The following is a 14,178-nucleotide window of genomic DNA, read 5'->3' on the forward strand; positions in this document are numbered from 1 at the left end:
ATGCTTTTTGAATTTGCAATAATGATGAACAAATTAGAACATAGTACTTAAATATTCTTGCTTGGTAGATGCTTGCCTTATTTTATTATCAATGTGTAGACTCTAGAAATCTTCTTTTTTCAAATCAATTTTTCTGCCAATTTGTATATGACCATTGGAATTTCTATCAGAATTTGCTGAATTTTAAGTAACATAAACTAGCTTAAAAATGATAAATAAAATTTTAAAAAAAAGGAAAAAGGGCCTTAGAAAGGGCTGTTCTGTCAGCTTCTGCAGCAGGTGTTTGTGGACTTTTCACTCTCCTTCAGACATTAATGTGACTTAGCCCCCAGGCAAAAAATGGATTCCAGTTTGGTTGGGTATCCACTTTGACTCTTGGTTATTAGCTTCATTATAGGAGCCTCATAAGTTCCTGAGAAACTTAAAAATCATTTATGATTAGTATTACTGAGGTAATTTGGTAATTAGTTAAAAAGGTTATCCCTGGTGCTATACAGAATGACTTAACATTTCTGTAGGGATTTATATTAACTGAGGCAAAAAAAATTTATTAGTTCTCAGTGAAGATTTAAAAAAATTAAAAATTCAAATATAACAACTTTTTAAAATATCAGGGCATCCTTCATAGCAAGGGGAAGAATTATTTCATGAATTTATTTTAGTTATATATTTAAAATGTATATGATAATTGGCTCATGAAATAAAATATATTATCCTGTGAGCTGTAGTCCAAAAGTGAGAAAATCCATTTCTTTAGTGGCTCATGTTACTTTTTTCTGATCCCTTCAGATCAGAACTGAATTATAATATTTGCTCCCATCCTCCTGGTGTTAGAATCTGTTTCCAGACAGCAGTGAGAAGGGTTAGGAAAGATACTCTGGTGATTAAAATATTTTCTCCTTGAGAAGTACTTTATGTTATAAAGCAAAATAGGTTTTCTAGGGAAACAATTTGCAAATAACTTGGGAAACTAATAATGTCCCAGTGTGCAGGGACCAGCTGATGGGCTATGGCTAGAGAATTATGCTCTGTAAAGCAAGTCTGTGCAGCCTCCTGGAAGTTACTGGTGGTTCTGGTACTTGGAACCACTAGAATTGGTAGGGTAGCAGGGATCTACCAATATGCCGGAAAGATTTCCTTTTCCACCTTCTAGATGTGGTTTCTATGAGAATTGGAGGGGAGATGGAAATGGCAAGGGAATTCTCACTTTCCTTCTGCTGCCTGCCTGTGCATGTCTGTGGGCTAAGGTCTCCTCTCTTACAGTTACACTGCCTATAATCTGCTTTTGATCCTTAGCTAGAGACATAGTCCAACAGGGAATGCTTTTCTTTTTCTTTTTAAATAGTTTATTGTCAAATTGTTTTCCGTATAACACCCAGTGCTCTTCCCCACAAGTGCCCTCCTCCACTTTCCTCAAGAACCAAATCATGGAAAGAGCCTAAATGCCCATCACCTGATGAGTGGATCAAGAAGATGTGGTCTATATACACAATGGAGTATTACATGGCAATGAGAAAGAATGAAATCTGGCCATTTGTAGCAAAGTGGATGGACCTCGAGGGTGTCATGCTAAGTGAAATAAGTCAGGCAGAGAAGGACAGATACCATATGTTTGCACTCATAGGTCTAACAGGAGGACAGGAGAAACCTAATGGAGGACCAGGGGGAGGGGAAGAGGGAAAGAGAGTTGGGGAGAGAGGGACGCAAAACCTGAGAGACTGTTGAATACTGAAGGGAATGCTTTTCTGACTCCTGCCTATAGGGAATACTTGGATGGGTGCTGAGCCTAAACAAAGTGGTAGCACAGGAGAGCCTGTGACATCAAAAATTCTCAACATAGGGGTGCCTGGGTGGCTCAGTTGGTTAAACATCTGACTCTTGATTTTAGCTCAGTTCATGATCTCACGGTTCATGGGTTCAAGCACGGTGTCATAGTCTATACTGACAGTACAAAACCTACTTGGGATTTTCTTTCTCCCTTTCTCTCTGCCCCTCCTCTGATTGCTCTCTCTCTTTCAAAAATGAAACAAACTTTTAAAAAATTCTCAACATAATAAATATTTTGAAAAGTTTATTTCCTAAATCTAAGTAATTGACAAAAAATATTTGTTCAGTTTACATTGAAAATTGAAGAGGTGCTTAAAATTTTTATTTATTTAGGAGCTCCTGGGTGGATCAGTCAGTTAAGTATCTGACTTTGGCTCAGGTCATGATCTTGCAGTTTGTGAATTCAAGCCCCATGTCAGACTCTGTGCTGACAGCTTGGAGCCTGGAGCCTGCTTCAGATTCAGTGTCTCCTCTTTCTGCTCCTTCTCTGCTCATTCTCTCTCCCCCAACCTCTTCTCTCTCTCTCTCTCTCTCTCTCTCAAAAATAAATAAATATTAAAACATTTTAAAATTTATTTATATAGTTGTTTATGTTGTCAATCTGTGAATATTTTCGGGATGTTTTTAGTAAAGGTATCACAAAAGTTTTGGTTCATAATATTATCAGTATCTCCTGGACTTTTCCCATGTTAAGTTTAAATTTCTCTTGCTTGTTTTTCAAGTCATTCACAACCTAAAACTGCCCTATTTATACAGACACACTTCCTTCACTTTGTTAAAACTTAGTCTTGGAACTTACTTCTTTGCTTGCCTATGTAATTTTGCTTACTCTATTTTCTCTCAGTGTTCCAGTTCACTAGGGGCGTTAAGTCAAGGACTCTGTTTTGCTAGGTACTGAATTCCCAGTGTTTAGCGTAGTTCCTGGTGGTGATCAGTGTATAATATTCATTGAATGAAGGGAAGAAAGGTGGAAAGGGAGGTAGAGGAAGGAATTGTTGTCCATTCTGTCTTTCTCATACCTTCCTGGACATGCCCCACTTTTACCGTTTGCTTTTCCTACATAGCCACCTCTGACTCCTCTTGACTTTATTGAAACCTCAAACACTGACCTCAAAATTTAACATTTTTTACAAACTTTCCTGTTTTCTTGGTTATACTGTTTCTTGTGCATTGTTGTTCCAATTTGGTGTAAGCTTCTTGAAGATAAGAAAGATCACTTTTCTGTGTAATTCCACAAAAAAATTTTACATTAACTTTCATTCATCAAACACTTGCTGTAATATATGCCTCCTTCATAGCAGCCTGTGTGCAAAATGCTGACAAAGAAGCAGTACTGTGCATAGATCTGGGCATGTGGTATTATGTTCAATAAAATTTTGTTATTCCTAAAATGTGTGTAATAATATAAAATAGTGGTCACTCAGTTTGCATATAGTGAATATAAAGCTTCTTTATCTCTGACTTTCTTCAACTTTTCTTCAGGGAAAGAAACCGAAAAGGCCAAGGAACGATACGACAAGGCCACGATGAAACTTCATGTGTTGCATAATCAGTATGTATTGGCATTGAAAGGGGCACAGCTTCATCAGAATCAGTATTATGACACCACACTTCCTTTGCTTTTGGACTCCTTACAAAAGATGCAAGAAGAAATGATAAAAGCACTGTAAGATATATTTCCTATTTCTCATAAAATCCCTTCATGAAATGATTTTAACATTATTTTCTCTAGTTAAGCTTTTGGATTGAAGTTGTCTGTGTTTTGTGAACTTCATTATTGACCTAGCCCAATGTGTATTTCACATCTGTTTTACCTTGGTCCTTCTTGATTTTCACTTCTAGTCTCCCTTCAGTTTATTATCATCTCTTCAACCTTCTGGCTAGCCCTAAGAATGGTCCTTCTTTTTGTCTGTTTTTGTTCTACTCCCAAGCTGGAAATTTAGATGAAAAAAAGAATTCTTTAGTTGACAAGTGTTAAGAAATGAGTATCTTCAGAGGATTGAGTGTTCAAATATTGAGCAACTAAAATGTTGAAAGAGTTGTTTTTGTTAAGTTTTTAATTTTAATTCCAGTATAGTTAACATACAGTGTTATATTATTTTCAGGTGTAGAATGCAGTGACTCAACAATTCTTTACATAACTCAGGGCTCTTTATTCCCATCACCTATTCCACCCATCCCCCACCATACCACCCCCCTGGTAACCACCTGTGTGCTCTCCAAATTAAAAGTCTGTTTCTTTTAGACAGAGTTTGTCTCTCTCTCTTTTTCCCCTTTGCTTGTTTTTTGTTTTTTAAAAAATTCTACATATGAGTGAAATCATATGGTGTTTGTCTTTCTATGACTAACTTACTTCACTTAGCATTATTCTCTGTAGCTCCATCAAAGGAAAGAATATTTTGAGGGTTTATTTGCCAGCTTATTATGTCAAGTTAACATCAGCAGATGTTTATTGCAGTACTACTATATGCAGAGCACACTCCTGTGCATTGGCCTCAATTTTTGCCTTCAAGGAGCTAACAGTGTATTTTGGCCAGTAAGTCAAGAGCACAAGTTTACCATAGACATCGAAACAAGACAACAGAAAAAGATAAGCCATGTTTGGTAGATTTCATCTCCTTTGAACTGGTTTAGGTGATCTTCCATCTTTCCAGTAAAAAGATAAAAAAGGGTTTTTAGTTGACTTGAATATGTAAACTTTGAAGCGTATTGATAAAATAATAAAATATCTACTTAAAATATTTAATTTATAAATTTAGTTATGGCTACTTTAAATTAAATATTGTTGATTCAGAAATACTTCCATTCCTACTCACATGAATCAATATTATTTCAGACTCTTCACAAGAATCCTCAATGACATCTTCATCATCACTAGATATCTTTTTGAGACAGTAGTATTTTTATTTTTTGAGACGTAGTAGTTTTCTCGAGCATATTATCTTTAACTTCTAGTAAATTATTTTAGATATAGCATATATAATATCCAAGCATGATGACTTCAGTGCAGTTGAATTCCATGTTAAATTGATGTAACACTATTTTTTAAATTCCATTTGTCTGAAGGCAGATATTAATAATAACCTCCACATCTTATTATGGTATTGCTTTATGAGAGTTATCTAGATAGACTCATTTACATTAATATTATTCAGTACTTTCACTTAATGTGGTCATAAGCCCAGGCATATTTACTAAGTCTTTTCAATTTCTCTGCCTCTCCCTTTTCTTTAAATTTTGTCAGGTGAATTCTGTAATCCTTACAAACCAGCATTGCCTGAAGCAGTTTAAATCTTTTTTAAAAAATTTTTTATTATTTATTTTGAGAGAGCAACGGAGCACATGAGTGGAGGAGGGGCAGGAAGAGTGAGAGAGAGAGAGAGGGGCAGAGAGAGGACAGCCAGAACCCCACGCAGGCCCCAAGCTGTCAGTGCGAGCCTGATGGTGGGGCTTGATCTTAGGAATGGTGAGATGGGGACCTGAGCCAAAAGCAGGAGTCAGACTTTTTATTTTTAAGTTTATTTATTTATTTTGAGAAAGAGCAGGGAGGGTGGAGGGAGGCTGTCAGCGCAGACCCCCATGCAGGACTTGAACGCATGAATTATGGGATCATGTCCTGAGCTGAAATCAAGAGTTGGACGTTTAGCTGACTGAGCCACCCACATGACCCCAAATCCTTTTTTTTTCTTAGCCAAACAATATTTGGCTATTTACAATAAAATAATTGGGAGAATATTAAATAAGAGAAGTTTTGTAAGTAATAAATTTTATGAGTGATGCTTTTGGAAAAGAAAAGCAGACAATACCTAATATTTATTTGGGAAAAGGCAGGATAAGCTTGTCTGTCCGCACTTGTTATTGAGGCCATTCTTTACTGGTGGTCTATTTTTACAGCATAACATTCTTAACTTGGAGATTGGGTCTTTGCTACAGAATACTTTTTCCTTTTGTATTCATTAGGGCTAATATATTAAAAAAACTTTTTTTAATGTTTATTTATTTTTGAAACAAAGGCAGAGCATGAACAGAGGAGGAGCAGAGAGAGAAAGGAAGACATAGAATTCGAAGACAGGCTCCAGGCTCTGAGCTCATAGCTATCAGCACAGAGCCTTACGTGGGGCTTGAATTCACAGACTATGAGATCCTGACCTGAGCCAAAGTCGGATATTTAACTAAGCCACCCAGGTGCCCCATAGAGCTAATATATTTTGTGACATTTTTCCTACTGAAGTGAGGTCAGGAGAAGAGAGCAAGATGTCATTGAAGGTACAGAACCAATTGAACTCTATACTATAGATACAGAAAAGAGCAGAGGCCCAGGAGGAGGAGAAGAAACAAGGGGTATGGCATGTGAGGAAGGAGCAGCCTCTGGAAAGAAACGTTGAAGAGACAGGAATTAATCCACAGTTCCATGTAATGGAATTGAACATTTCTATGACAGCATTTAGAAATAGTCATCAACACTGATCTTACATTTTGAACATGTCAAATACATGTTGGAAAAAGTAATACCTTATTCTAGATAATTTGCTATTATTATGATATATCAAATGTAAATTGTGAATCTATGCATTTATATAATCCCTTTATTTTATGATTCAGGTATATGAAATAAGGTGATTCATGAAACCACCATCTATAAATATTGATATTACATTTCTTACATTTATGGTTCTGAATTCTTTTTGGGCTGTGTTTCCAATGAAAGCTTAAAAATGTTATAGAATTTTATTTTTGTTTTCAGAAAAGGTATATTTGATGAATACAGCCAGATAACCAGTCTTGTTACAGAGGAAATAGTAAATGTCCATAAAGAGATTAAGATGTCAGTTGAACAGATAGACCCTAGCACGGAATATAATAATTTTATAGATGTTCATAGGTATGTATAATATTTTCATTCTTTCATTATTTGTGGTATTATTATTTATTTCTACCATACAGTATTTAACCAAATTAAAATAAGATATTCTATTGTTAGGACATAGGATGTTACTATTTAATTTGTTTCTAACTATTTTAAAAGTTCTTTCTTGATGATAACTCTTTATATAATTAGCTCTATTAATTTTTTTAATGTTTATTTATTTTTGAGAGAGAGAGAGAGACAGAGACAGAGTGCACACTGGGAAGAGCAGAGAGAGAGAGGGAGACACAGAATCCGAAACAGGTTCTAAGGTGTCAGCACAGAGCCTAATGCAGGGCTTGAATTCATGGACTGTGAGATCATGACCTGACCTGAAGCTGGATGCGCCACCCAGGCGCCCCTGTATAATTATCTTTAAAAATTTGTCAGTTGATACTACATCATTGCTTAAAACTGTATTTAATGCATGAAATTATACATATTTTTAACATTTCTATAATGATAATTCTATGACTTTATATTGAATTTATAATACATCCATTACTTACCCATGTATACCTATTACCATTGTGACAGGAATGAACAGGTTAATATTCATATTCTACCAATGAGGAAATTAAGGCTGAAATTATATGACTAGACCTTGGTGCCTGGATTTAACTTGATTTATTCTGTTTGTATTTGCTCTATTTTGTAAACATAATTTTGGATAATATACATTTTGCTTTTGATGTGTACAAAGATGATAGTATATTCATATTGATCAAAATTATTTGGTATGCTTTATTAGAACAACAGCTGCTAAAGAACAGGAAATTGAGTTTGATACTTCCTTACTAGAAGAAAATGAAAATCTTCAGGCAAATGAAATTATGTGGAATAATTTAACAGCAGAAAGTTTGCAAGTAATGTAAGTATTTTGAAAAGCTGATCAGTTTAAATATTAGCGTTATTATTTATAAATTTACTTTTCAGATCTAAAATTCCAGTGTTTATTTTTTACAAGTAATGAAAAGTCAATTAAAATTGAACTGATTGTTATTTGGTCAGAAATAAATATTTTGAGAAATATGTTAACTTTATTCATTGTGATCACTAATTTTGGTAATTCTGAAAATCAGAATTCTATAGATATTATGTTCATTTGCCCTGTTATTGCTAATATCTTATATTGGAATAATGGTTCATTCTATCTATGTATCTATATCTATATCTATCTGTATCTTTTGCATTCAGTGCTCAAAACTTTTTGGCAGAACTATTTTTGAAATGAGGACATTGAGTGTTAAAGAAGAGACTCATAGATGTCAGAAATTTTTAGTCCAAAACGTTGACTTCTAATTTAGTTTTTTTTTCTTTAAGCAGGAATGTCTTCTTTAAAGACATAAATTCTTTCTTCATTTGTGGTTTTTGTTGCCTAATATTTTAAAGGAGTTTTGAGAAATCTTACTGTGTTTATTCTTTTCAAATATTAGAGGCTATTAATAGCATATTTTCTTTTAATGTTTATTTAATTTTGAGAGTGACAGAGCAGGAGTGGGAGAGGAACAGAGTGGCACAGAATTGGAAGCAGGCTCCAGGTTCTGAGCTATCAGCACAGACCCTGATGCGGTGTTCGAACCCATGAACCACAAGATCATGACATGGGCCGAAGTTGGCTGCTTAACCGACTGAGCCACCCAGGTGCCCCAATAGCATATTTTAAAATTTAGAAAACAAGGCATTCTACTTTTAAGTATTTAACTTCTTCCTTGATTGTTTTAGGAGCAACACAAAGAAACTTTTATTAATAATAAGTACTGTATTTGTCTTTTGGATCAGAACCCCAGCTATGAATGCTTATGCACTCATTTTCTTTTCAATATTGTATATGTTATATCGTTTGACCTGTTGGCACTTCACCTAAGAAGACTGAACCAAAAGTCCCCATCTAATATAATTAAACAATCTCCTTTCTATTGTTGAGTAATATTGTACTGTTACAGGTAATTAACTGAGTGATAGGATCCTAGAACTAGCTCTTGGAAAGGAATTTAATAATTTTAAATTTAGGCAGATGGGACTGAAGAAACTAACAAATGCTTGTTGAATCACCATCCAGACTGAAGGCTTAAAAATTATGGTGGATTGACTGATGAGTAGAATGGAGGTGTGGGAGTACATGAGGGAGATTTTCCTAGCAGCCATATTGGGATTCTTGAAGGTGTCTCCAGGTTCTGAAGAACCATGAGTCTCACTTTGGGTTTAGATATTCTCTTATAATGTCAGCTATTTAAAAACTAGTGGTCCTCACTATCTCCTGGGGACATTTGACAATATCTAGAGGTATTTTTCTCTATTTGGTGGGAAGGCACTGTTGGTAACTAGCGGGTAGGGGCCATGGATGCTGCTAAATATCCTGTAGTGCATAGAATAGCCTCTTGCAACAAAGAATTATAGGGTGAAATGTTAATACTGCTAAGGTTGAGAAACCCTGCTGTGAACAATAGAGTTGGGTTCATGGCAAAAAATTAAAAAAAAAAAAGTTTCTCAATTCTTGTACAGTGACAAATTTCATTTTTTGATTCCTGTGCTGCTTGGTGAAGGACTATGACATAAATTACTCCTATTTTTTTAAATCATTGTGTTGCTCCCCCCAAATTTATTCATTTATTCATCAGAATATATTTACTGTATATTTCAGGTTGCAAGGGTAATACCTTCAAGGTGTGTATGCTAAAATTGATCAAGTTATTTTAATAAACAGCAAGAAGGATGAGCCTAGAGACACTGGAGTATAATAGGGTAAAATTAAAAATAGCTACTTGATATAAGCTTATGTAAAATAAGAGATTTTGTGACTAAAGAATAATTTGTTTTATTGCTTTTCAGGGTATAATGAGAATAAAACTAGTTATGCACATAAATCATTATTTCTTAATTATGGTGATGAACCAATGAAGAAAAATGTAATAAATTAAGGATAATAAATCTTTGATAATGTGATAGAAGATTTAATTGCTTATATCTTACTGAGGCAAAAATTTAGGTACATTTCATTGAAGTGTCTGAATTCAGGATAAGAGTTTAAGAATCGGCTTTTCTCAAGAATTTTATTCCATGAATGAGTTATTCAGTGTGTGTATTGGCACTGTTAAAATAATCTAAGGTATTTCCATTAAATATATGTGTATGTGTATGTGTGCATGTGTGTGCGTGCGTGTGTGTGTATATATATACACACACACATATATATATTTAATATAATCCAAATTCCCACTTTCTTTTAACCATAACATTAATGCTTTAAAGTTAAGCTTATTTCTTTCTTGAGACATTATTAATTTTGTTGTTGATTGTGTTGAAATATTATGTCCAATAGAAATGAATGAAACAAATGAACAGATAGCTTTGGAAAAATAAATACAAATGACCAGTAGTCCTGTGACAATTAAGGACATATCAATTTTTATTTCTTATTTTTATTTTTAAATGATTATGTATTTATTTTGAGAGAGAGAGAGAGCTTGAGCAGAGGAGGGACAGAAAGTGGCACAGAATATTAAGCAGGCTCCAGGCTCCGAGCTGTCAGCACAGAGCCCATTGCAGGGCTGGAACCCAGGAACTGTGAGTGAGATCATGACCTGAGCCGAAGTCAGTCGCTTAACCAACTGAGCCACCCAGGTGTCCCAAGGAAATACCAATTTTTAAAAAGGAAGGTATTTCACCTACCTGATTGGCAAAGATTAAATAATTTGATAACATCCACTCTTATGTAGGGTATGGAGAAATAAGCCCTCTTATAAAGTCTTGGCAGAAATATAAATTTGTATAAGCTTTTTGAAGGATAATGTGGCAATATATATCAAAATTCAACTTGCTCATATCCTTTGAGTTAGAAATTTTATTTCTAGAATTTTAGCTTATAAGTAGGCGAAAATATACATATAAGCATAACATGGCAGGTTGCCTTCTTCTGAATCCCAACAGTATGGGTTATTACTTCTGTGAAATTGGACAGATTACTTAGTCCCTTTATGTGTCATTTTCCTCAAATATAAAATGCTAATAATAATGGCACCCAGGTCATAGTGTTGTTGTAAAGCTTACATGCATAAATAAATGTAGAATACTTAGAACAGTCCCTGGCACAAAGCAAGTTCTATGTATTGGTTTCTGTTGTTTTTAAATTATTGCTTGGGATGGTTTTATACACTGAGGACTCCGAGTACAATGCTTGAGGTTTTCAGGGGCTTTTTGGAATACTTGAGATCTGAAAACTTTTTGTTAATTCCTAAATATGAGAAGAATACTATGTTCTAAGTTATAGTTTGTCACTTTCATTAATTATTAAATTCAGTAACAAAAATATTTCAAAAGTCATAGGTTAGATTTTCTTTTTTTTCTTCTAGTTAACATACAGAGTTATATTAGTTTTAGGTATACAATATAGTTAGATTTTAATATCTGCATATGAATGTGGATTTCTGAGAAACCACATTTTAGTATCTATGATATTAATTTGGGTAGAGCCCAAGGACTATAAAGGTTTTAAAACAGTCCCTTTATTTTGTCAAAACACTGGAAACATCTGAAATATTCACTCCTAAGGGATCAGTTGAATTACAGTATATCCATACCATACCCACCATTTTTCTTTGTTGTATAGGTTTTAAATAGAGTAAGATAGGTTTCTATATAGATAAGCCTATATGGAAATATCTCCAAAGTATATGATAAAGAGCCAAAACAAGTTACAGAGTAATATTTATGGAATGACTCTTTTAATTTAAAAAATGGTACAGATAATGTGTATATACGTAGATCAGTGTTATGTAGATCATATGTTGAAATGGAGATGAATGGATGAGGTGAGTCGGGAAGCTTGTTGAGGCCAGTGTTTATAATAATGTTAAATAAACGTGGTTTTATTTCTCAAATCTTTGTAGTTTTAGTGGTTAGTATGACCCTCTCCAGAATATTAGCTATTTGTTTTCCTCCCATTGTGTCAGTTCCTTATCCTTTCGCTAAATGTTTGTCCTCAAATCACAGTGCTCTATACAGTTTTAGAATAGAATGCTCTGAAAAGCTCGATTTGAAAATGAAAATACTTTATGGCCTGTACTTCCCTGGGTTCTGTGGTTTTCCTGAGCTCATCCATGAGCTACAATAAGAAATAATATAGGAAAACTTCAGAATCATTTTGTTTTGTTTTGCATTCCTTTATGTTTGTTTAAGTGGTCTGGTGACCCTGTCCTTTTGAAAGGTTCCATTAATTTGAAAGTGAAAATCATTAGTATTTGACGTCTTAAGAATTTTTCTAATAATGCAAGTCATACTGGCAATCTGCCAGACTGCTGATTGGTAGTGACTGTGAAACAAAGAAAAAACTGGACTACATTTCTCTTGGACTCTTCAAAAATCTTGGGTAAATGTCAGATGTTGCAAATCTTTGTTAAATGAATGAGTGAATAAAAGGGTTTTATGGAGATTTCAGGGAGTTTTTGAATAGTGGATCTCATTATCTCTGGCTTTGTGTCAGGATCACTTAAGAAGCTTTAAAAAATACTAATGATTGGGACCTAACTCAAACCAACTAAATCAAGTTTTGTGAAGGTAAGGTCTGTGCATTGGGATTTTTTTGTTAAATTTCCAGATGATTTTAATGTGTGGACTAGATTGAAAGTGTGTGCCATAAACCCAGTAAAATTGTGTGTAGAAATGTGTGTGGCACTTTATGGCAGTAAATCTATGCAAATTTTCAGAGGGTTTCATGACCCAAAATGACTAAGGACTACTACTTTACTTAAGTATGTACCTTTCATATATAAAGAATGTCTTTTTGTTAAACCTTTCTAAGGAATTTATATTTCCTCAAGTTGTATAGTGTTATTGGAGAAAAATTAGCATTTTTACAATAGTTTAACCAGAATTCCTTTTTGACTCTGTTTTTTCTTCTCCAATGCCATACTTCTGGGTCTGTGTTAAATTGTTAAGATATTTGAAGTTCAAATAGATACTCTTTTGCTAAGATAATATCTTTCACTTTCCTATTCACAAAAAGATGCCTTTAGTTTGGGCGGGGTTTTTTTTTTTCTTTTTAAGATTCCTAAATTTAACTAATAAATTGTTGTTATTAGTAGAAACTCACTCATACATTTAATAATTTATATTGTTGGTTCCTATTTATGGTATCAAATAGATTTTTCTCAAATAAGCATAAGAGGTTCTGAAATTATTACATGATAGTACATACTATTACACATATAAATATTCCAAAGAAGATTATACAGTGTCACTGCCCACTCCTTTTTCAGGCTTGATGGAAATCTAACACTATTATAATAGTAAATGACTAAGTTACTGCATTTACCCATCTAAATATGTGCCACAAGCATTTTATCATACTCTAATTGTATGTATCAACTATATTTAGAAAGGTGTGCATATATAGAAGAGTCAAACTCAATTATTTATATGATTGTTTATTTCCTACTTATAGGAAATTTTTTTTGCATGGTGGATCATGATATGGTAGAGGCCTGCTTCCTCAGCCTGTAATTTTTTCTAGCACTGAACACCCGAGATTGTACACTTCCCATCACACATGGGCTGTATTACCTTCAGGCATCAGTGTGAGGTTGTTTTCTTTGTCTCTGTTGATTTACAGTCTCTCCTTCCCTTTCATCACATTTCCCCCATCTGCCTCTGTTTGGAATCACTCTTCTCTACCAAATGCTAGAAAAGAAATTCTGCTTTATTGATTTTAATCATTCATTTATTAAGATTATATATGCAAATATTTCCTCTCATCTAATCACTATTTAATTGAATAATTTGGGACTCAGTAATTTTAGCTTATCAGAATAACTTGAAGAAGACAGGTCTATAAAATTTTGAACATTAGAAGATATGTAAGTGTCTTACATTGGTTTTGGCATTTGAGATAGATGAGGTATCCATTTACGATCTGTGGTAAACTTAAAGCAGGGTAAATGGAGTTACTACCTATCAGTAGGAAATATATTTGAATTCTAGATGATTGTGTTCTGAACTAAAGCCTGGCCTCAAGCTTCATGTTTCCTAGTACACTTTTTCAAAACTTAAAGTCAGAATGTGTTTAGCTTTTATAATGAGATATACATAAGATCTCTTAATTGAAGAATGCTAATTCTCTATGTAGAAAAGTAATTCACTTGGATTTTATGGAATATGAATTACGAAACTACAGTCTGTGGGCCAAATCCAGTTTGCTACTTATTTTTATGCAGTCTGTGAGCTGAGAATACTGTTTATATTTTTAAATGTAAACTTTAAAAAAGTCAACAGAAGTATTATATTTTGTGACACATGATGATTACATGAAATTTAGACATCAGAGTACATAAATAAAGTTTTATTGGAATACAGCCATGCTCATTCATTTACCTATTGTCTATGGGTGATTTCTTGCTACAATGGCAGAGTCGACATTTGTGACAGAAACCGTACTATGGTATTCCCAT

General features: G+C 33.9%; 1 protein-coding gene across 1 annotated transcript in view; it reads left to right on the plus strand.

Moving 5' to 3' along the window:
* Nucleotides 1-14,178, plus strand: part of FER (FER tyrosine kinase) — a 401,294-nt gene that overhangs the window by 69,155 nt on the left and 317,961 nt on the right. Inside the window, exons 5-7 of the mRNA XM_029942680.1 lie at nucleotides 3,310-3,493; nucleotides 6,572-6,709; nucleotides 7,485-7,604. Coding sequence (XP_029798540.1) covers nucleotides 3,310-3,493; nucleotides 6,572-6,709; nucleotides 7,485-7,604 — 442 coding nt within the window. The remainder of the gene's footprint in view (nucleotides 1-3,309; nucleotides 3,494-6,571; nucleotides 6,710-7,484; nucleotides 7,605-14,178) is intronic.

This window comes from Suricata suricatta, chromosome 6 (assembly GCF_006229205.1).
Source record: "Suricata suricatta isolate VVHF042 chromosome 6, meerkat_22Aug2017_6uvM2_HiC, whole genome shotgun sequence".
Taxonomy (NCBI): domain Eukaryota; kingdom Metazoa; phylum Chordata; class Mammalia; order Carnivora; family Herpestidae; genus Suricata; species Suricata suricatta.